Source organism: Amblyraja radiata, chromosome 37 (assembly GCF_010909765.2).
Source record: "Amblyraja radiata isolate CabotCenter1 chromosome 37, sAmbRad1.1.pri, whole genome shotgun sequence".
In the NCBI taxonomy this organism is placed as follows: Eukaryota; Metazoa; Chordata; class Chondrichthyes; order Rajiformes; family Rajidae; genus Amblyraja; species Amblyraja radiata.
The window spans coordinates 3,232,892-3,254,130 of NC_045992.1; the positions used below are offsets into that span (position 1 = coordinate 3,232,892).

The 21,239-nt window shown below is 38.0% G+C and overlaps 1 protein-coding gene and 1 long non-coding RNA gene across 3 annotated transcripts in view; one reads left to right on the forward strand and one right to left on the reverse strand.

Moving 5' to 3' along the window:
* The window catches only part of ogdhl (oxoglutarate dehydrogenase L), a 60,856-nt gene that overhangs the window by 23,241 nt on the left and 16,376 nt on the right, over window positions 1–21,239 (forward strand). The window contains exons 4-15 of one of the 2 annotated variants that reach the window (XM_033012854.1): window positions 1,410–1,525; window positions 2,630–2,784; window positions 4,526–4,672; window positions 6,912–7,002; window positions 7,987–8,166; window positions 10,112–10,240; window positions 10,341–10,520; window positions 11,535–11,687; window positions 12,267–12,369; window positions 12,793–12,921; window positions 17,004–17,178; window positions 18,772–18,899. In XM_033012854.1, coding sequence (XP_032868745.1) covers window positions 1,410–1,525; window positions 2,630–2,784; window positions 4,526–4,672; window positions 6,912–7,002; window positions 7,987–8,166; window positions 10,112–10,240; window positions 10,341–10,520; window positions 11,535–11,687; window positions 12,267–12,369; window positions 12,793–12,921; window positions 17,004–17,178; window positions 18,772–18,899 — 1,686 coding nt within the window. The remainder of the gene's footprint in view (window positions 1–1,409; window positions 1,526–2,629; window positions 2,785–4,525; window positions 4,673–6,911; window positions 7,003–7,986; window positions 8,167–10,111; window positions 10,241–10,340; window positions 10,521–11,534; window positions 11,688–12,266; window positions 12,370–12,792; window positions 12,922–17,003; window positions 17,179–18,771; window positions 18,900–21,239) is intronic. The other variant, XM_033012855.1, reaches the window with a different exon arrangement.
* Window positions 890–17,085, reverse strand: LOC116966526. Its single transcript, XR_004410045.1, has 3 exons — window positions 16,975–17,085; window positions 3,315–3,318; window positions 890–901 (listed from the first exon to the last, which is right to left on the reverse strand). It is a non-coding gene; the product is annotated as an uncharacterized LOC116966526 (long non-coding RNA).

Consider the following 21,239-nt stretch of genomic DNA (forward strand, 5'->3'; position numbering starts at 1 on the left):
ATCTTTGACCCTTTTTCCCCACAGTGAATATCTCAGTTTCGTCGAAGTGTTGTTATGATTATCACAAAGAGGAAAACATTGATACATTGAAATTACCATATGTTCATCCTGTCAGACTACATGAAAATCTAATGATAACAAGACTTTTCTGATTCAGTTTTTAAAGGTTACGTTTAAACTTGTGTCTTTAGTAATTCTGTCAGTCTTTTTATTGTGGAGTTTATGTCCGTGACCCATATCGGCAAAGATTTCAAAATGTTCTTATGATCTAACTGCTCTGAAATTCCAAAGTCATTTATTTGCTTGTACAAACTACATTGAATGTTAAATTAAGTGTTATTTTATATTTTTATTTTTACAAAAGTCACAAATGCTGTGACTAAAATGCTCTGGTAAAATGTTTAAATGTTCAAATACTGTTTTATCAGTGGACTGACAAGGTATAATGTTTTTGTTTTTCCTCATAGTCTTGCAAATTTATTTGTATTCATTTCAGTTTACCACCACACTGGAGTACTATTGTGAAAAATATCAGATCCTGGTGTATCTACAGTTTGTGATACAAAACTGTTGCTCAAAACTCTTTCTAAATAATTAGCTTATTTTTAGACGAGGGTGACGTCTTTTAAGTTTGGTTAAAATTCAATGGGTTTCAATATTTATTTTGCCTTGATATGCATTATTTCGCATAAAGCATTATTGAATGCCACGTGCTTCAACATTTGCCATCTGTTTGATCCACAGCAAATTAAAATTCACCAAATGTATGCGAGCCAGAACCAGCTGTCAATGTAATGAAAAGCCAAAGACACCACGTGTTTTGCATAAACATGCAAATGTCCGTTGAATGCATTTTAATGGCAAAAAGCTAATATTTGTGCCTGTCTATAAACATCTGTTGCTATGCTATTTTACTTTCTGCATACATGAGAGTTTATAAGCTGGAGTTTATAAATGTTGTACAGCCATATTATAGATTGTTTAATGAGTAATTCAGTTTGAATGCAGAGCTTTTAGTTATCAATCTTGCAATACAGTGAATGCCTTTTCCTACTGTATATACCAACTTCCAATTTCAATAATCTCTTGTTTGGATTAGTTTAAGGAAAGCGAATTTTCACTGGTGAACCACTTAAATTCTCACAGTGACTTTGCACTATGTGCCGTGTACAATAAAGTGCAGAATCCAGTTGTAAATTTATAATATCGGATCCTTTGAACATAGTATTTGTCTTTTCTGATTTAAACTTTGGTTATTTCAGTGTAAGAAATTAGTCTTTATTGGAAGTCACTGACATGATATTCATTACTCTTTTTTTTAATAGTTTTGTCTTTTAATCCCATTGTACAGTGATGATCCAATCTGTGTGAAGCACTTTCATTATTATCGTCTTTTCATAATCATGCAGGAAACTACGGACTTTGTGAATCTGACTTGGATAAAGTTTTCCGACTGCCTACAACGACCTTCATTGGGGGAAATGAATCTGCAGTTTCATTGCGTGAAATAATAAGAAGATTAGAGGTGAGTACATAATGAAACGCAAATGATTTTCAATTACTTAAATGGTTCACCATGTAATCTGGTAGCCACCTGTAAACCTATAATACACGCACATATCCACACAATGTGATGTTTGTACAGCACCTTTAATATGGTAGAATGCTACGAGAACGCTTCTTCATAGGAAAATGATCGTAATTATCATCGCCAATATACCAAAAGCCTTCTTTACCACCCTGTCTACCTGTGACGCCACTTTCTGGGAACTGTGCACATGTACTCCTAGATCCCTCTGCTCTACAACACTCCCCAGGTCCCTACCATTCACTATAAAGGTTTTTTCCTGGTTTGTCTTCCCTTGTTTGACACCTCACACTTATCTGCATTGAACTGCATTAGCCATTCTTCATCCCACTTGCTCAGCTAATCAAAACCCTGCTGTAATTTTTGATAACCCCCATCACTGTCTACGATACCAGCTACTTGAGTGTCATCTGTAAACTTACTAATTATGCCTTGCACATTCTCATCTAAATTGTTCATATAAACCACAAATAGCAATGGGCCCAGCATCGATCCCTGAGACATACCACTAGGCACAGGCCTCCAGTCCAATAACCAACCTTCCACCACCACCCTCTGTTTCCTTCCATGTATCCTAGCAGCTAGCTCTCCTTGGATGTCATGCAATCGAACGTTTCAGAGCAGCTAACACGCAAAACCTTATCAAAGGCCTCGCTGAAGTCTCCCTTGTACTTCTGTGTGACACCTCTCTATGAGATAAGGATGTAAACTATTAATCTATCTGCTGTTATTGAATAGATTGTGTAGTGAAACAGCAGAACAATGGAGTGCAAGTCACAGATATGGCTTGCATAATGAAAGTTGATAAGTTAGGCAGTGTCACTTTCTGTTACCTTCCTTGCTACATTCGGAAGTAAATTTCAGAAGCTTGATTACTTTATTATGGTTTGCCAATACTTGATGCTGCTTTGAGGAGTGTGTTCAAGACCCAGTGTTATCAAATGTAACATGATTAAAATGTATTCAAATGACTGAAGAAACAGCTTTCACTTTGAACTAAGTGGAGAGTATCTGTGAGGTCTTCAATTTTTTTTAATTCAGGATGCCTACTGTCGACATATTGGCTTGGAGTACATGTTTATAAATGATGTGGAACAATGCCAGTGGATCAGACAGATGTTTGAAACACCAAATATCTTGCAGTTTACCAACAAAGAAAAAAGAAGGCTATTGGGTCGTTTGATCCGTTCAACAAGGTATGAACGTAATATCTTTATATTGCAAGTATCCTTGCTATGGTTATCGAGCTTTTCTTATCAGTTATAAGATAGCGCAAACCACATAGCCGTGAATGGGCAGGTCTTTCCTCTTTTATCTTTTTATTGACTAAATAATGAATGCGGGACATTGTTAATAAGTAACATGGGTATAGAGATGAATAAAATCCAATTGGAATTTCCTAGCTATGTATATTTAAGACAGGAACTCCCAAGTGAAAATCCATGAAAAATGATCTCCAAGATATTATTGTGCATTGTACTTCAACTGAGTAACTTATAACAATCCACGTTATTTGTTATTCTAATACTGTGGGAACTTGTGTTCAAACATAACACATGAATTGAGCACAGGAGTTGGCCACTTAGCCCATCAAACCTGCTCTGATTGTAATGTCTGGCTTTCATAATATTTCACCTTTCATCAATCAGTCTGCTTCTGCTTTGGAAAGCAGTGACAGGATCGTTCAAAGTCAGCATGGAATTATGAAGGGGAAATCATGCTTGACTAATCTTCTGGAATTTTTTGAGGATGTAACAAGTAGAATGGATAAGGGAGAGCCAGTGGATGTGTATCTGGACTTTCAAAAATACTTTAACAAGGTCCCACACAAGAGATTAGAGGGCAAATTAGAACACATGGTATTGGGGGTAGAGTATTGACATGGATAAAGAACTGGTTGGCAGACAGGAAGCAAAGAGTAGGAATTAACAATTATTTTTCAGAATGGCAGGCAGATGACTAGTGGGATGCCACAAGGCTCAGTGCTGGGACCCCAGTTATTTACAATATATATTAACGATTTTGAAGTGGGAATTAAATGTAACATCTCCAAGTTTGTAGATGACACAAAGCTGGGTGGCAGTGTGAGCTGCGAGGAAGATGCTATGAGGCTGCTTCAGGAATGTTTCACAAACATATTGTGCACCTGTGGGCCCCTGATATCAATCTTTTAAGGCCGACTTTTCTGGGAGCCAGATTACCTTTTGAGGTCACACAGCAATGCAAAGGTCCACCTGGGGCATGCAAGTATCCTGCAAGATTAGTTAGGTCCCAGTCTCAAAATGAGACTGGTCTCTTCTCGTAGAAATCAGGTAACCGAGAGGCAGCTGGTACTTTGGTCATGACTGTCTCTGGCACCTCTCTCCCCTTTCTTGATCTCTCAGTCTCCCATCACAGACGACAGGCTATTGACAGACGTCTACTGCAAACTTACTGAGTCACACAGTTATCTGGACTACCCCTCCCACCCTGCCTCTTGCAGACGCCATCCCCCTACTCTCTCTCCATCTCACTGCATCTGCTTCTAAGATGAGGAGTTCCATTCTAGGACATTGGAGATGTCCTCCTTATTTCGAAAATATTGTCGTCATCGTCCTTCCCCGTCCCCCCTGCTGTTGTGGATGGATTCCTCACCTACATTTTCTCTGTGCCCCTAGATCTGTTTCCCCCCCAACTACAGTTAGTCTGAAGAAGGGTCCTGACCCAAAACATCACCTATCCATGTTCTCCAGAGATAGATACAAAAAGCTAGAGTAACTCAGCAGGACAGGCTGTATCTCTGGAAATAAGGAATGGGTGACGTTTCAGGTTGAGACCCTTCTTCAGACTGGTCTCGGGAGATGCTACCTGACCTTCTGGGTTACACTGTGTCTCTTTTGGTAAATGAGAATCTGCAGTTCCTTGCTTCTCCATTAAAATAACATTTGTGGTTAAAAGGTTTGAAGAATTTCTCGCAAGAAAATGGTCTTCTGAGAAGCGGTTTGGTGTGGAAGGATGTGAGGTGTTAATTCCTGCCTTGAAGACCATCATTGACGTATCTATTTCAATGGGAGTAGACAATGTAATCATGGGAATGCCACACAGGTATGACATTTCATTTTGATAAAGCCTTTTGTGTGGCTGCTCAAATTTATCTTCAACTTTTCTCATTAAGGGAATATACATGATGAGCAAGATGATTGTCCATGTTTCTCCTCTCCCCAATTGCTGACACGGGTTGTAATGTCCCAAACACTGTTGCATATTTTTATGGCCAGGCTCGGTTCTTGTGAATGGACTTGTTTGCTTACCTTCTCTTACCAACAGAATTATAAACTAGTGAAATATTAAGCCATTAACTACACAGGCAAATAAAAATCACAACAACAGTTGTGATACAGTTGACACAGGATGGTCATTTCAGTAGTTTTGTTCTGTTCATGGTGACCAGCATTATTGAACGGAACAGCTATTCATGGTGACCAGCATTGTTGAACAGAACAGCTATTCATTTAAACAAATGCAGTAACTTATTTGTGTTTAATTGATATTTTTAATTTGCAGTGTAATTGGGTTAGGAGTATGATATCATTTTAAAAAATTCTATAATGTGAATACTTTGGCTTTTTTTCATTTAGGTAATAATGGATTGGTTTTACTGTTTCATTTATGTTTGATTGGAGTTTTAATGCTGAAGAACTTTCTACTCTTAAGCATGTTATCAATTCCTCTGTCATTTTTAATTGGAATAACATAATTTTTGCTTGCCAAAGCTGTTTAGCAAAAGTTACAAAGACATCTAGCGATGGAAAATTTAAAAAAAATTCAAAATTGCCAATCTATTAAAATGTTAGCTCTTTATCAGAATATTTCAGTTAGTTACACATTCCTCACTTTCCCCATATCTCTGCATGCTTCTTCTTCACATAACTATCAAATTCCCTTTTGAAGCTTCTTGTTATGTTTCCAGCAACTCAACAAACAAAGCATTCCATGTGGTAATCATTTGTTGCACAGGTTTTTTTTCTTTGCTTCTATTCTCTATCACCTCAGTCCTGCAGTCATTCACAGGTTCCTCTTGAATTACTCATGATCTATCAAATCTCTGCCCGTCTTCAAGACTCAAGAGTGTTAGTCCTTGTATATATTTCCATGAAATCTGAAAATGGTCAGTTACCTTCCGTCTATTTGCTGTACCTAAGCCAATTTTGTATCCTTGCCACACCTGTATCCTTCATTCTATGGGCTTTAATTATCCTGCCAAACCAAATATGTAGTAGTTTATCAAGCATCATTTGGAAGAGCGTGAAACAAAATAATTTACAAATACTTAAAAGTAGTTAATTCTTAATTTTTTTTTGCTTTAGTCACAGTTGTAACAATCAATTTTCACCTCATATTTGCTCCTTTTGGTTTGGCAGGGATATTGTTCACGTGGCAGCTCTAATCTGGCACAGAGTTCATTCTGGATTCCTCCATATTAGTGTTTACAAATGCTTGTCTGGAATCTCAAGACTTGCAATTTCACGTAGGAATTCTTTAACACTTGAAAAATATTGAAAATGTGAAGGAATTCGTGGGTGGTTGCTCCTAAATCTGACACAATCATCCCCATCATTAATCATAACTCCAGCTAATTGGATTTAATTTCGATTCTGTGAAGTAATTCTCTTTCGAGTTCTGTAATATTTTATCGGTTCAAAACTGCAGTTCCTTTTTTCCACCCCTGCCTTTCCTGAATTAAGCACGTGAAGAGTGTAGATAAAGATAAATATTTCCATTGGCTGAAGTGGCAAGAACTAGGGACATAAAAGTAAAAGTGATTAACAAAATAATCTGAAATAACATGCAGAATTTTCTTATGCAACATGCAATCAGGATGTGGGCTGCACTGTTGGCAGTAGGAGGAAGGGTGGGTTCAATTGGAGCATTCAGAAGGGATTTAGTTGGAATACCTTTAGAATGATACAAACTTGAATGCAACAAATTACTTTTTTCCATGTTTAAGGAAGAACTGCACATGCTTGAAAAATCGAAGGTAGACAAAAATGCTGGAGAAACTCAGCGGGTGAGGCAGCATCTATGGAGAGAAGGAATAGGGGACGTTCCGGGTCGAGACACTTCTTCAGACTGAAGAAGGATCTCGACCCGAAACATCGCCTATTCCTTTTTTCCATGTTGTAATCTTTCTGCAATTCTGTGAATGCCTTGCTTTCAAGATTATTAGACCTAGTATCTTAGAATTTGGATTTTAAATTCCACTATCATCTTTTTCCACTAATATTTTTGGAACAATTCTAGTGAAAACATTTTCATGCATTAAACAATTTCAAAACTTTTCTAGAGGCCGGTTAAATGTGTTGGCTAATGTAATTCGGAAGGATTTGGAACAGCTTTTCTGCCAATTTGACCCAAAATTGGAAGCTTCAGAGGAGGTGAGTATCAATTGTGTTGGATACCGTGTAATTCGTGCAGTTTCATTTGAAATATGGTTTTAACGTTGTCAAAATGAGCACTTTTATTTTAGGGTTTGTACAGTGTATTTAAGAAATGAGCACATACTGCAATCCACAAGACAGTTAAGACTTTGAAACATATACTGTATTGCATTCTATTAATATTTTGGCTTAAAATAAATTCAGGATGTAAAATTCAGAAGAGAGATTTTGATTTACATATGCAGACACAAAGAAATACAGATGCTGGTTACCAAGGAAAGACACGAAGTGCTAGAGTAACTCAGCAGGTCAGGCAGCATCCCTGGAGAACATGAATAGGTGACGTTTTGGCTCGGGACCCTTCTTCAGACTCTGAAGAATGCTTCCATTAGCCACTAAGCTCTGTCTGGTTACAAGAGCTTGTAAAAACAATGTTTTGCCCATAATGGAAATCAAATTAATAGGAAAGAAAAATTATGAATAATGAGGTGGAGATAAAACAGACATTTTAGACCCTATGTAAACTTGTAAACTGCATGCTTTCTGAACCTGTATAGGTTGGTTCATGGGTGCCAAATATGAATTACCAGGTGAAATATCTGGTTGAAAAATTATGCTCTTCCAGGTTTCCATTTATTCATTGTAATGCCCAAAATGTCACTGCATGATGTGCAATATTCTGAACTCTATAGGTAGCAGCATACCTTATCTAGTATGCCTTCTTGGTGTTTGTTGGGCATCAAATGGAAAATCCCTCCTAATGTTCTTGACTCGAAACATATGCTCTGCTCTTGTTGGCAAATGGAAATATGAGCTATACTGGTGAATATGCTGTTCATATTTGTGTAAGTACATTTTGGGTTATGTTTGAGCAGTCTCCAGTGTGATACTGATACTGAGAGGTCTTATTTTACTTGAAGATTAATCGACTATAGTTTTCTGTGAGAAAATAATCAACCAAAACATCTTTATATCATTAAGGGATCAGGAGATGTTAAATACCACCTTGGTGTATATCAGGAAAGGGTCAATCGAACAACCAACAAACACATAATCATGTCACTTATGGCAAATCCTTCACATTTGGAAGCAGTCAATCCAGTGGTACAGGGTAAAACCAAAGCCGAGCAGTTTTATCGTGGAGACACTACAGGACAAAAGGTAAGATTTTTATTTTTAAGTTTCAAATGATTAGCTTCGCTGTTTGCTTAAGTACTGTTCTCAATTAAACATACTTTGAGCTGCTCGATCCTTAAAAATGGCTTATCATAGCATTATGCAGCAGGAGTCTAATTCAAAGATGGAATCCAAATATTTATTAGCAAAATGCGAATTGCTGGAGGAGCTTGGCAGGCCATGGCATCATCTGGGGACTGAATGGGAAGACAATGTTTCTTACATCTGCAGTTTTATTGTATTTCCTATTTAGTAATTAGTATTTGTTTTGCGTCTTTAATTTAATACATGCCGTCTCTTTGACTCGTATTCCCAATCTGTTATAACCTTGGAAGTGCCTACACTCAACCATTGGTTAGGGTGAAAGCTTGGGAATATTATTTGATATATTTGTTCATATTTTGCAAAAGTAGAAAGAATAAATGTTTTGTTCATGTTCACGTGGGCATTTGACATTAAATTATTTTTAAATGATTTGGAAATTACGTGGATGGAAAATGCCATCTGCAAGTAAGTAAGTGACCTTCGTCAAATGTCTTTTGAAAATGTGATTAATGTTTCATTATTTTTGATCTGATGAAGTTGGTAATATCACATTGAACAAAAAAAACCTTATTTCCCAAACAACTTGTCAGGTTTTTCAAATAATCTTTCATTTCAAGAAATTATCTTCTTTCTGTCAAAATATTTGTCTGCAGAGCTAGTGCAGAGGTGTAGGACAAGAGATATATGTGCTGGAAGGAAGAGGAAGCTGTTGCATGAACTGTCAATGAGCAACAACCAAAGGCCATATTAATCTATCTTATCACAATTTCAAGACTGCAATGAAAATATCATAATTCAGGAAGAATATACTACTGCAGCCCAAAAATGCCAATTTATTACATTGTCAAATAATAGCTAATATGACAGCAATGCCTGATTTGTTCTGTACTGTTTAATGTTTACAAATTTAGTTGCCAAATTTGATGCTACTTCTAGGGGAAACCTGTAGGGGGATTCTGATGTGTGATCTCTCATTATTGATTTAAAAAATTGTCAAGTCAGAACGTGTATTTGATTAGCAAGAGCTTTACTTACCAGATTCAAAGGTACGATTAATATATCAAGTAAAAACTAGGCTGACCCTATGAAACTCAAATTGGATAGGGAAAAATATGGACGTAGCAGGGATAAAAGGAACCAAAAGATCTTATGTAAAGTGGCTGCCGAGTGGAGGAGCACATACAATAAAGATGTCGTTATTGATCTGGTATTTAATGACTCATTGCATTACTGAAACTGGGAGAATAGTAGAGAACAGGACAAGATAGGCTTTTAATGGATATTAGTTGGGACAACACAGAAAGTCATGTTAAGTGAATGTTTCGACTGGAGGGAGATGGGTTATGATGTTTAGTATTATTTTAGTATATTTTAATGATCTGGGTATGTGTGTGCTGATCTTTCTTTTTGACATTTAAAGAACTTTGCAAATACCCAAGTAATCAACGGACAAGTGGTGGCTTTGATTTTTTGCTGAACATTGAAGTAAATCATTTGAGGAAAAAATGTATCCATTATCCCTTGCTAGAGAGCAGATAAGCTGCATGTGCTCTTCAGGACTATAGGGGAAAGGAACTTCACGTTATGAGCAGTTAGAAGTAACAATGGAATAGTTAACTATAATCACTGACAAGGGGGTTTCCACCCCCACCTACCCTCAAAATGAATACTGGCTTGGCCTGCATGTTGCTTGTTTATTGAAGATGATGTCAGGTTTCTAGCGGCATTGTCCTTGACCCTTCCTGCAGAGGTTTTTATTTTAATAAAGGTATGTCAGGTTAAGTAATTTGTACCTTTCTTTAAAGGCTGAAGATTGCATTGATTTTTCATGAAATACAGTGGGTTATCGTGACTAATTCAAAGTTGTTTGTTTTTAACTTTAAAGGTGATGTCCATCCTTCTCCATGGTGATGCTGCTTTTGCTGGCCAGGGCATTGTGTACGAAACATTTCATCTTAGTGATCTCCCATCGTATACCACACACGGTACGATCCATGTAGTTGTCAATAATCAGGTAAGAAAAGGCACATTTTACTTGATATGCAGTATTTTCTGACCAGTTAAATGCATTAATTTCCGTTGCCAGTACTGAAAGTTATATGTTACTTTTATAGATTGGGTTCACCACAGATCCTCGTGTGGCTCGCTCATCTCCTTACCCTACTGATGTTGCACGTGTTGTGAATGCACCAATTTTTCATGTTAATGGTGATGATCCAGAAGCAGTGATCTATGTATGTAAAGTAGCTGCAGAGTGGAGGAGCACACACAATAAGGATGTCGTTATCGATCTGGTAATTAATGACATTGTATTATTGAAACTGGGAGAATGGTCGAAAACAGGATAAGATACCTGTTTAAGAAAGAACTGCAGATGCTAGAAAATCGAAGGTAGACATAAATGCTGGAGGAACTCAGCGGGTGAGGCAGCATCTATGGAGCGAAGGAAATAGGCAACGTTTCGGGCCAAAACCCTTCTTCAGACTGATGTGAGGGTGAGGGGGCGGGAAGAAGAAAGGAAGAGGAGGAACCAGAGGGCTGATGGAGAGCTGAGAAGGGGAGGAGACAGTAAGGACTACCTGAAATTAGAGGTCAATGTTCATACCGCTGGGGTACAAACTGCCCAAGCGAATTATGAGGTGCTGCTTTTCCAATATCCGGTGGTCCTCACTATGGCCATGGAGGAGGCCCAGGATAGAAAGGTCGGATTCGGAATGGGAGGGGGAGTTGAAGTGCTGAGCCGCCAGGAGATCAGGTTGGTTATTGCGAACCGAGCGGAGGTGTTCGGCATTGATAAGATACTGGTGAGCTTGTAATGGATATTGGCTGTAACCTGAACTCTGAGATGTAAATGGTAAGAAAGAAACAGGAAGAGTCAGGAGAGTACAATATGAAAGTAAGATTGGGTGGAATTTATTATTGAATGTGATAATGCTTCTGAGCTCTGTGTGAGCAGAAAGCAACACTAGGTTAATCTATGCAACACAAAACCAAAATACCTTGATGTTAGAATACAGATGGAAAATAATTGAAAAAGCTTCACCTTGCATCTGGCTGTGACATCTTGCCTCTCTAAGTGTAAGAAAAAAATTGAATTGAATATATTGCAACTTTTTAAAATTCATTAAAACATGTATTTTAGGTGTACAATGCTTTTTGTACCACCTTATAATTAATGCATGGCATGTTAGCAAGGTGATTATGGGCTTTTTGAAACAAATTTATCAGCAACTCATTTGTATTTTTAATTACTCTTTTGCTTACAGCTATGATATATTTGGTTATATCCTTTTTATTGTCACTGATAGGTTTGCTATCGTAGAAGGGGACACAATGAAGTGGATCAACCCATGTTTACACAGCCTCTCATGTACAAACAGATTCAACAACAAGTGCCTGTTGTGAAGAAGTATGCTGATCAATTGATATCAGAAGGAGTTCTAACATTACAGGAGTTTGAGGTCTGGATATTTTATGTCTCTAATTTTTGGTGATATCTTAGGCTGGGTATATGTGTGAGCTCTTTCTTGCTTTGAAGTATGTTAATCTAATTCCATTCTTGTGACGATGTTTAACTCATGCCTGCGCTATTGTTAAAATGTAATTTTGTATTCACGCTATTGGAAAATGTCAAATTAGCCAGAACATTTTGACGTGAATTATCGTCTCCTTCCTGGAAATGTCATTTTTCCACGTATGTCCTTGTAATGAACACCTGACCTCCTTTCAGATGGCATCTCTTCTTTGAGCAGTTAAGAACTGTGTGAGAATTATCTTGCATGCTTTCCTAATTTTCAGTACCATTAGGTAATCAGATACATTTTGAGATGATAAACGCCATCAGTGATGCGATTGTGATTATGAACTTGTAAAATGAACATTGCAATAGTCATTTAATAGTTATAATGAAATTATGAATTCAGGTTATGGTCGAATGCATTTCTTTCCAAATTAACAAAATGTGATCTATCAAACCACATAATTTACAAATAGTCTAGCTCGCTGAATAGTGATCTTCTGTATTTGAATGTGTTTTGCAGGAGGAAGTAGCAAACTATGATAGGATTTGTGAGGAAGCTTACACCAGAGCAAAAGATGAGAAAATTCTTCAAATCAAAGAGTGGCTGGATTCCCCTTGGCCAGGTGAGCAATATTTGGAAAGGTTTAAGGGTGAGGGTAGTAGGAGCATATAATTGAGACTCGTTCTAAAGGAGATGAAACCACTATATGAGACAGAAGTGCCGAAATAGGCACAATAGAAGTGCAACTCACATTTTTGTGAATCAGCAATTTAAATAAACAAGCAAAATTGACTTTTATAGTTTAGATTGTAAAATCAGCTCATTTTCGTTACAACCTCTAATTATTTCCAGCAAAGATAATTTATCTGTGTCTTAAGATGAGGATTGATCTTGCCTTGCTGTAACATTTCTGGACTCATGTTGTGCTAAATGGTGCGGCTCATTGTCTTGTAACATGTTTTAATTGATCTTTTGTTCAATCAATGCTATAATTTTCCATATGTACTGCCTGGTTAATGATCATCAAAACATATTTTTGTCTCAGGTTTCTTCGATCAGAATGGAGAACCGAAAAGTATGACTTGTCCTCCAACAGGCATTACTGAGGATGTCCTGGATCAAATTGGGAATATAGCTAGTTCAGTGCCAGTTGAAAATTTTATCATTCATCGAGGTATCTATCTTTATTGGTAAACTGTATTTCTGAGAATGTGTATATGAAAATCTTTTTTATATAAAGATGTACAACAATGTTCCAGGACTCGAAGACCTGAGCTAAATAGAGAGGTTCAGCGGGCTAGGTATTTATTTCTTGGAGCGCAAGAGGCTGAAGGTTATCTTATATCGACGTGTAAAAGTTCAAGGGGAATAGATACGATGAATGCACACTTTCCTCAGGGTAGGATAATCAAGCACCAGAGGTCATAGGTTTAAGGCAAAGTGAGATTTAATAGGAGCTTAAGGGCAAACCTTTACGCACAGAAGGTGATGGGTTATGGACCAAGTTGCCAGAGGAAGTGGATGAGGCAGATAGCTTAATAACATTTAAAATAAATCTGATGGGTACATGGATAGAATATGTTGAGAGTCAGTGTTTCATGTTGGGACACTGCATCTAAACTGAAAGCATAGAGAAGAAGTAGCCAGTAAAAGATGTGCTGGAAAGGAGGTGGGCAAAAACTGGCAAGTCAAAGATGGATACTGGATGAAGAGGAGTTGATTGGCAGATGGCATCCAGGTTGCGGAGGAAAGGGTGGAGATAGCAGCAGAGGCTGGGATAAGTGGAGAACTAAAGGCTGCAGAATTTGGGATAGGGAATGGCGGTAAAGAATGGCAATGTACGAGGCAGGGTGGTGGCAATTGGGACCAACAGAGGGAAGGGAGGGGTGAGCAGTACCAGGATGGGGTGGGGGATTATCGTGGAAGAGTGTGCGGGGATGGGAGGCAAAGAAATGCACTGATAGGGGCTGTGGGGTAAAGTGGGAAGAGCAGGCCAGGTGAGGGGACCAGGGTATTTAGAAGGAGAGAGACATGGACTGAGCCAATGCAGGTTACAAGAAATTGGAGAATTCAATGTCTTCAGTAGAGTTGTAGACACCCCACTCCAGTTATCACCTACCCAGACTCACCCTGACTATGGAGGAGGTTGAGAACAGACAGACCATGAGGGATTAGGAAGGGGAATTCAAATGGATGACAACAGGGAGATCCAGATGACCACTGTGCAAGTGTGCTCTACAGTAGCCTCATCTGTGTTTAGTCTCAACAAGGTACAGGAGGCCACATTGAGAGCACCAAATACAATAGATGAGGTTGGAGGAGGTGAAGATGAATCTGTTTCATCTGGAAGGGCCATTTAGGTCCGTGGATGGAGGCAAAGGAAGAAGTGTAGCGACAGAGCAAACCAGGGAGTCACAGGGAAAGTGGTCCCGACAGAAAGCAGAAAGTGGTGGGGAAGGGCAATGGTCAGTCTGCCGGACCACAACAACAGCGGTTTTGACCATGTTATGTTTGCTGCAGTGAAAAATCTAAGACCTGAAATGGAGACAGACAGAGAAGTTATTGCAACAACAATATATAAATTAAATAGTGCCTCTGAAATATCCTCTTAAGCTCAGAATTTTTCTCGTGCCCCAATAAACTTGATCTTTAAAATACTCTTGTGGATTGGAAACCCTCCACACACACTTAATTAAAAAATTAAAATCCATAATACGTATGAGACTTCATATTTCAATCCCGGCGTTGATCTTAAGTGCATGTTCCAACTTTTTCTCATGCACAGTAAAATATTTAAAAGCTTAATTTAAAATTGTGTGTTTTCTTTTCTGTCCGTGAGGATTCGTGTCCGTGAGCTGCTCAGTCGGCCTGGTGGCCCTACAGCTCCTGGACTGATGCCTGACAACAACCAATGCTGGGGAAAAAATAGAATCCTCTGCCACAGAGATCACAAGGATTCTGTAGGCAGCTTCCTTTTGAAGCTAACGGAGTACTGCTGTTTTCGCCATTGATTCCAAAAGTGGGCTAATTAAATTACATAGCAGTCAAAATGAAACCAAACCTGTTAAAAATCTAGAGGTTCACAGTTTTTGTTTGTTTGTGCTGTTGTTAGAGATACAATATTGATTTAACATTGCAAGTTTTTGAGCTTTGCTTGGAAAGGTTGGCCATCTGCAGCGCATCTGAGATAGTAGCTGTGATGTAATGTCAATAAGAACTCTGTTTAAGGAAGGGAACGTTTAGTCAGGTTCAATAAAATTAATGTTCCCATTTCACTGTGCATACATTTTTCCAGGTGGCAATGTAAACAGCAACCCATCTTTGGTGGTAATTGACTGTGCAATTCTGCTAATCACAGATTTATTTACAGGAAACCATTATGGTTTGATAGCATAAGAAAATCTCTGGGGTAATATTGCACAAAAATCTTGTTTTCATTTCTGCTTATTCTGAGTCTATGCTATGGAGCTAAAATTTACTGGCTGTAGTAATTAATGCATGAAATCGAGCAATGTTAGAAAAATGGAAGATTATGGGAACAGCACTGTCAATCTCTTCAATACTCAAATTATGCACCCAACAATAAGGTTAAATAAATATTTTGAATATATATCCAAAGGAGCCACACAGTTCTCAGAAGCAGTAAAGAGCAAAGCTATTATCCTATGAATTAATCATTTGGCATATTTTGCACAGACAATTTTCACAGTGATGTTTACTCACCAACGGCTGTTTATTTTGTTATATAACTTAATGTGCATAACAAAATGTTCTCAAGCCAAGCCTTGGTAATGATGGTGATTGAGGAAACTCTTCCCTGTGACATTTCACCTGCTTTTAGCGTACATTTAAGTAGATTCTACTTGTAAGTCGGACCGACTGACTTCATTATTTAGTCTGAAGAAGGGTTTCGGCCCGAAACGTTGTATTTTTCCTTCGCTCCATAGATGCTGCTGCACCCGCTGAGTTTCTCCAGCTTTTTTGTGTACCTTCATTATTTATCATTTAGGAATCGTTTATAATTTGCAGAAACATTAAGTAATCTTAGAATTCTCAATGACTGTGCCTGGAGTTTGATGATTATTAGCCTGCCAAGTGTTATTTAATTGTGGCATATTTATGCTCAAGGTTGCATATTCTGACGTTTGTTGGCAGTTTATTCCATATTTGATTATCTGGAATATGGATAACCTCAGCAAATTAAAAAATTGTTCTGTTTTTAATTCAGCGAATTTGATTAATGCTATTTTTGGGACTGAACCTTGCAAAGGCTTCAATTTTTGAAGAGGAATCTTTTAAAAGATAGATCAGCCATGATTGAATGGCAGAATAGACCTAATGGGCCGAATGGCCTAATTCTGTTCCTTAAATTATGAACTTATGAATAAAGGGAGAAATGTGCAAGTTATTGAATGTCATCTATGTGGTATACATTGTTAATGTATCTGGTATATGTTGATGATGCAAATTTTAATTGGAACTCCCTATATTCAAAAATAATTGTGCAAAATTTTATGAATCTTTGTTTACAATTTAAAACAAAAGTTACAAGAATTATTTTGTTGTGTAGCTACAACTGTCATTGCACCTCAAATGCTTTGCATGGGTTGCTCCATTGATCATGTGTCCATGAAAGTTATCATTTCAGTTGTTAAATCTCCTAATTGGATGCTCAGGGTTCCTTAAGGAATTTGACATACATGAGCATGACTCTCCATCTGTTCTTGAATACAGCACGTACTAACAATATGTGTGCTCTATTTTAACTGCACCTCACCCATTTGAGGTTAGCATATATTTCACTTACTGTAAAATGGCATCATGCTCTACAGAGGAGAAGTAATTGACTTGTGTTTCCGGGTTTTTAATCTGGTCTTGGGTCATCCATTTAATTGCATACGTTATTCTTCAGCGTTAATTGCGACTGGCTTCCAATGTGTACCATGAAACTGCAAGCAGCAAAAGAATGAGTGAATAGTGTATGTACAGTTGGTAGTGTTGAGATCCTTTAAATCTTCTGCACAACACAATATATGTTCCGCCTTGCACTGCTTCAGTATTGAATTAAAGTTCTATTTTGTGTCATTTAATTTTTGGATATGATTTCAAATCTGACTCATCTTGAATCAAGTAACAAGCTCCTACAAATAACGGTGAATCACGCACTAGTTGAAAATAAAACAATAATTTAACCGTATGAAATTGATGACTCAATAGCTTTGAAAACTTCCTGAACATTTTGCTAATTATCTGAAGAGCTATGTATTATTTTTTTTCCAGGTTTGTCTCGCATTTTGAAAGGACGAGCAGAGATGATTAAGGATCAAGTGGTCGATTGGGCCCTGGCAGAGTACATGGCATTTGGTTCTTTACTGAAAGAAGGAATACATGTGAGGCTTAGTGGACAAGATGTTGAACGAGGTACCTTCAGGTAAACATATTGCGTTATCCAAGCATGTCCACTGCCCTTTTTGTATTTAATCTCACAGAAAGTAGTCAATATAATTTGTCTGGTTTTACTCTCTTAAGGTCATGTCACAATCTATTCCTCGTGTTCTATAATTCAGTAATGTAGAATATCATGATACACAGATGGAGGCAGTTGTGTGTCCACTGACTTGATGAATACTGGAAACTATCATTTATTTATTGTCATTTAAATATGGTCCTGGTGTAATTTTTATTGGAACATACAAAATGAAGGGTAACACATTCCGAAGCCATGCTGCAATGGTAAAAATTATTATTTTATTTAATGTTAAATTCTTAATTCATGCTGCTTTGAAATATGCAAATTTCACAAAACTGTTATTAAACACATCTGAGGTTTTTTATTTCTAGGATCAGTTGTTAGCTATTTTATAAGAAATCTTAGTATATTAGTGTCAGCATTCACCATACAGTAAATTAATCTCAGGCTTTTTATGCTTAAATTGTGGTCACATTATTTTTACTTTTTCAATTAAATTTGATTGATGTTTGATGAGCTGTAAGCATAATTGTGAAAATTCCATTTACATTTGCAAGAAAGTGTAAAGGAATCTCAGATACTTGATGAACATAAAGTAGAATTCCATTTGTAGCCAGATGGAAAAATATACACCTTTAAGTTATTTAATGCAGAACAATAGACAAATTTACTTGCTAAATTATTTCAATCTGTTTGTTGCATCTGCAAAATACATTTTTAATTAGGCATGGTCATTCACTTTTCCCCGATTAAAATTGAAGGCAAATAAAAACAAAATGCTGAAAAATCTCAGCAGTTATCATTATTGTGGAAAGATAAACAGTTACCACTTCAGATTTGGAATCCTGCCGCAGAGCTAAGAAAAGGAAAACACCTTGTTCTGGGTAGCAAAGAAAGTAGGAGAGAGCAAAGGGTGGAATAAAGGCAATTCTCCTGATAAGTAATGAAGCAATTAAGCTCCTTTGTCTGTGTCGTGTGTAGATAAAATTGTAAAGCCTGTACAATGTTGGGCCATTTACACAGAGGCTAGACTACAAATGAATGAAACAATGAACAAAAGGAGATGACAGGCAAAAAAAACAGCCAGTCCTGAGACAAACAGAAAGAAAGAACAAATTACCTCCAGCCGGTGAATTTTATATTGGGTGCTGCAGGCTGGGGTGTTGTTCCTCAAGCTTGCACTAAGCCATGTTATAACAGGAAGACACAGATGAGAGGTCAGAGTGGAAATGGGATAGTGAATTAAAGTAACAGGCAACTGGAAACTCCTGGATATTGAACGTAGGTGTTCTGCAAAGTGATTCAAGTGCTGCAATCTTTGATTTTTATTAGAGAGAACAGAATGTCTTTTTGAATTGATTAAATTAATACTTTTCATTTGTTAGTTATCTTTTAGTAAGTAGTTGGTGTATAAAGATTGCAAGGAAACATCTTTCCGTCTGAATTACATCCAACGTAGAAGTAATGCATTTTGATTGTACACCATTTGCTGCTTATTACAGTATTTCTTTGCATTTGTCTGGATTTTAAAGTCGAACATTATTGCATTCACAGTCATCGCCATCATGTATTACATGATCAAGAGGTAGATAAGAAGACCTGTGTGCCAATGAACCATTTGTGGCCAAATCAAGCACATTATACAGTGTGTAACAGTTCGCTTTCAGAATTTGGTGTCTTGGGTATGTTAAATTCTTTTTTCTTTGCTATTTCAAGTGTTAGATTCAAAATGAAGTAAAGACAATCTGTACAAAATTCATGCATAGTCAGAGATTTAATTGTTGCTATCTGGGTGACATTGCATATATTCATGAGAAAAAAATATTTATAAAACCATTTGTTATTTTGTAAAGATGGTAAATCATATCTATTGATATTGCTGATATTTGACTCAGAGATTTTGTAAAGTTATTTTATATGTCTTAACATCAGTGTAGGGAATAGCAGTTATATAACCTAAACTACCTGATCTTTTCTTTAGAACTTTGTTTTATTATTGCAGTTTCATTTTATTCAGTATTCTTTATGTTAAAATCAAGATCACCGAAATTGAGATAGTGGAAACATGCCCCTTGGCCCACCAAGCCCATGCCGACCAGTGATCACAAAACACTAGTTCTATCCTGTGCACCAGGAACAATTTACAGAAGTCAATTAATCTACAAACCTATATGTCTTTGGAATATGAGAGGAAACCGGGCACCCAGGAAAAAAGCCACGCGGTCACAGGGTGAACGTATAAACTCCGTACTGACACCACCTGTAGTCAGGATTGAACTCAAGTCCCTGGTGCGGTAAGGTAGCAACTCTACTGCTGTGCCACTATGCTGCCCAATTTGTGGATATTGCCAATTAGTGCTGAATTGGGTAGACATAAGGAACTGCAGACGTTGGTTTACAAAAAAAAAGACAATGCTGGAGTAACTCAGTGGATTAGGAATATTTTGGTGATTGAGTCATGCTTTCTAGCTTGAGACTGCTTAAACATTGATATGAATTGATAGTGGTTAATATCATCCGTGCCTTCTGAGAATTTTTTTTTTTTTAATTTCCTGATTAATCCTGGTGTTTCTTTAATTAATAGAGAAAATGCTGGAAACCCAAGTCACACAGCATCCAAATATTAAGTTTTTATCATTAATTTTTATTTAAGTTATTTAGAATATTACTTCCATAAAAAATAATGAACTTACCTATGAAATTACAGCAGTGTTTATACATAGTCCCCCCATTTCAGCACCCATAATGTTTGGGACAAGACAAGACAAGAGACATTTATTATCACATGCACCAATTGGTGCAGTGAAATTTCTGGTCTAAGAATAAAATAAGGAACACAGAACACGATAGTCTTTAACATAAACATCCCCACACAGCAGTATCAAAGTTTCCCACTGTGAGAGAAGGCACCAAAGTTCAGTCCTCCTCCTCTGTTGTACTCTGTTGTTCACCCGTGGTCGGGGCCTCCCGAGCCCTCCGTAGTCGCCGCTACGGGCAGCCCGATGTTCAGGCCCGCTCGCCAGGATGATGGAACTCTGACGTCGGAACGGGAGAACATCCTCAGCGGCTTGGACCTCCGAATTGGGAGTCTTACTTCTTACCGGAGTCCGCAGCTCCCGAAGACCTCAGGCCGAGCTGGGCGGAGATTCAACGCTGGCGACCCCCGGCAAAGGATCCCAGGACTCCGCGATGCTGGTCAGCGCCGCCCGCGCTGGAAACTCTGCAACCACAGCTCAGATGTTGAAGCAGCAGGCCCAACACTCCGGAGTTTCAAACGGCGATCCAGGTAAGGCATCGCCCGCTCCGTGATGAATCCAGTGCTGCGCCGCCGCTGTAGCTCTGGTCCGATCTCCGGCAGGAAAGGCTGCACCAATCCAGTTGGTAGGCCGCGAGATGGGGGCGAGGGGGCGACTCGGAGAATAGTCGCGTCCTCGCAGGAATTGACTGGGAAACGGTTTCCCCCCCTACCCTACCCCCTCCCCATATAGAAATACCAAAAAAGTCCTCCAGAACATACTTTTTAACAAACTAAAAATTAAAAAATGATAGAAAAAATCGACAGACTGTAGGCAGAGGCTACCATCATGCGGTGCCCATTACATAGCAATGTCATGTAAATGAAAGTAGTTGTGTTTAGTATTTTGTTGCATATCCTTTGCATGCAATGACTGCTTGAAGTCTGCGATTCATGGGCATCACCAGTTGCTGGGTGTCTTCTCTGGTGAAGCTCTGCCAGGCCTGTATTGCAGGCATCTTTAGCTTATGCTTGTTTTAGGGGCTAGTCCCCTTCAGTTTTTTCTTCAGCATATAAAAGGCATGCTAAATTGGGTTCAGATTAGGTGATTGACTTGGCCACTCAAGCTTTGAAAAACTCCTTTGTTGCTTTAGCAGTATGTTTAGGATCATTGGCTTGCTGTAGAATGAACAGCCGGCCAAAGTGTTTTGAGGCTTTTGTTTGAACTTGAGCAGATCGGATGGGTCTATACACATCAGAATTCATTATGTTACTACCATCAGCAGTT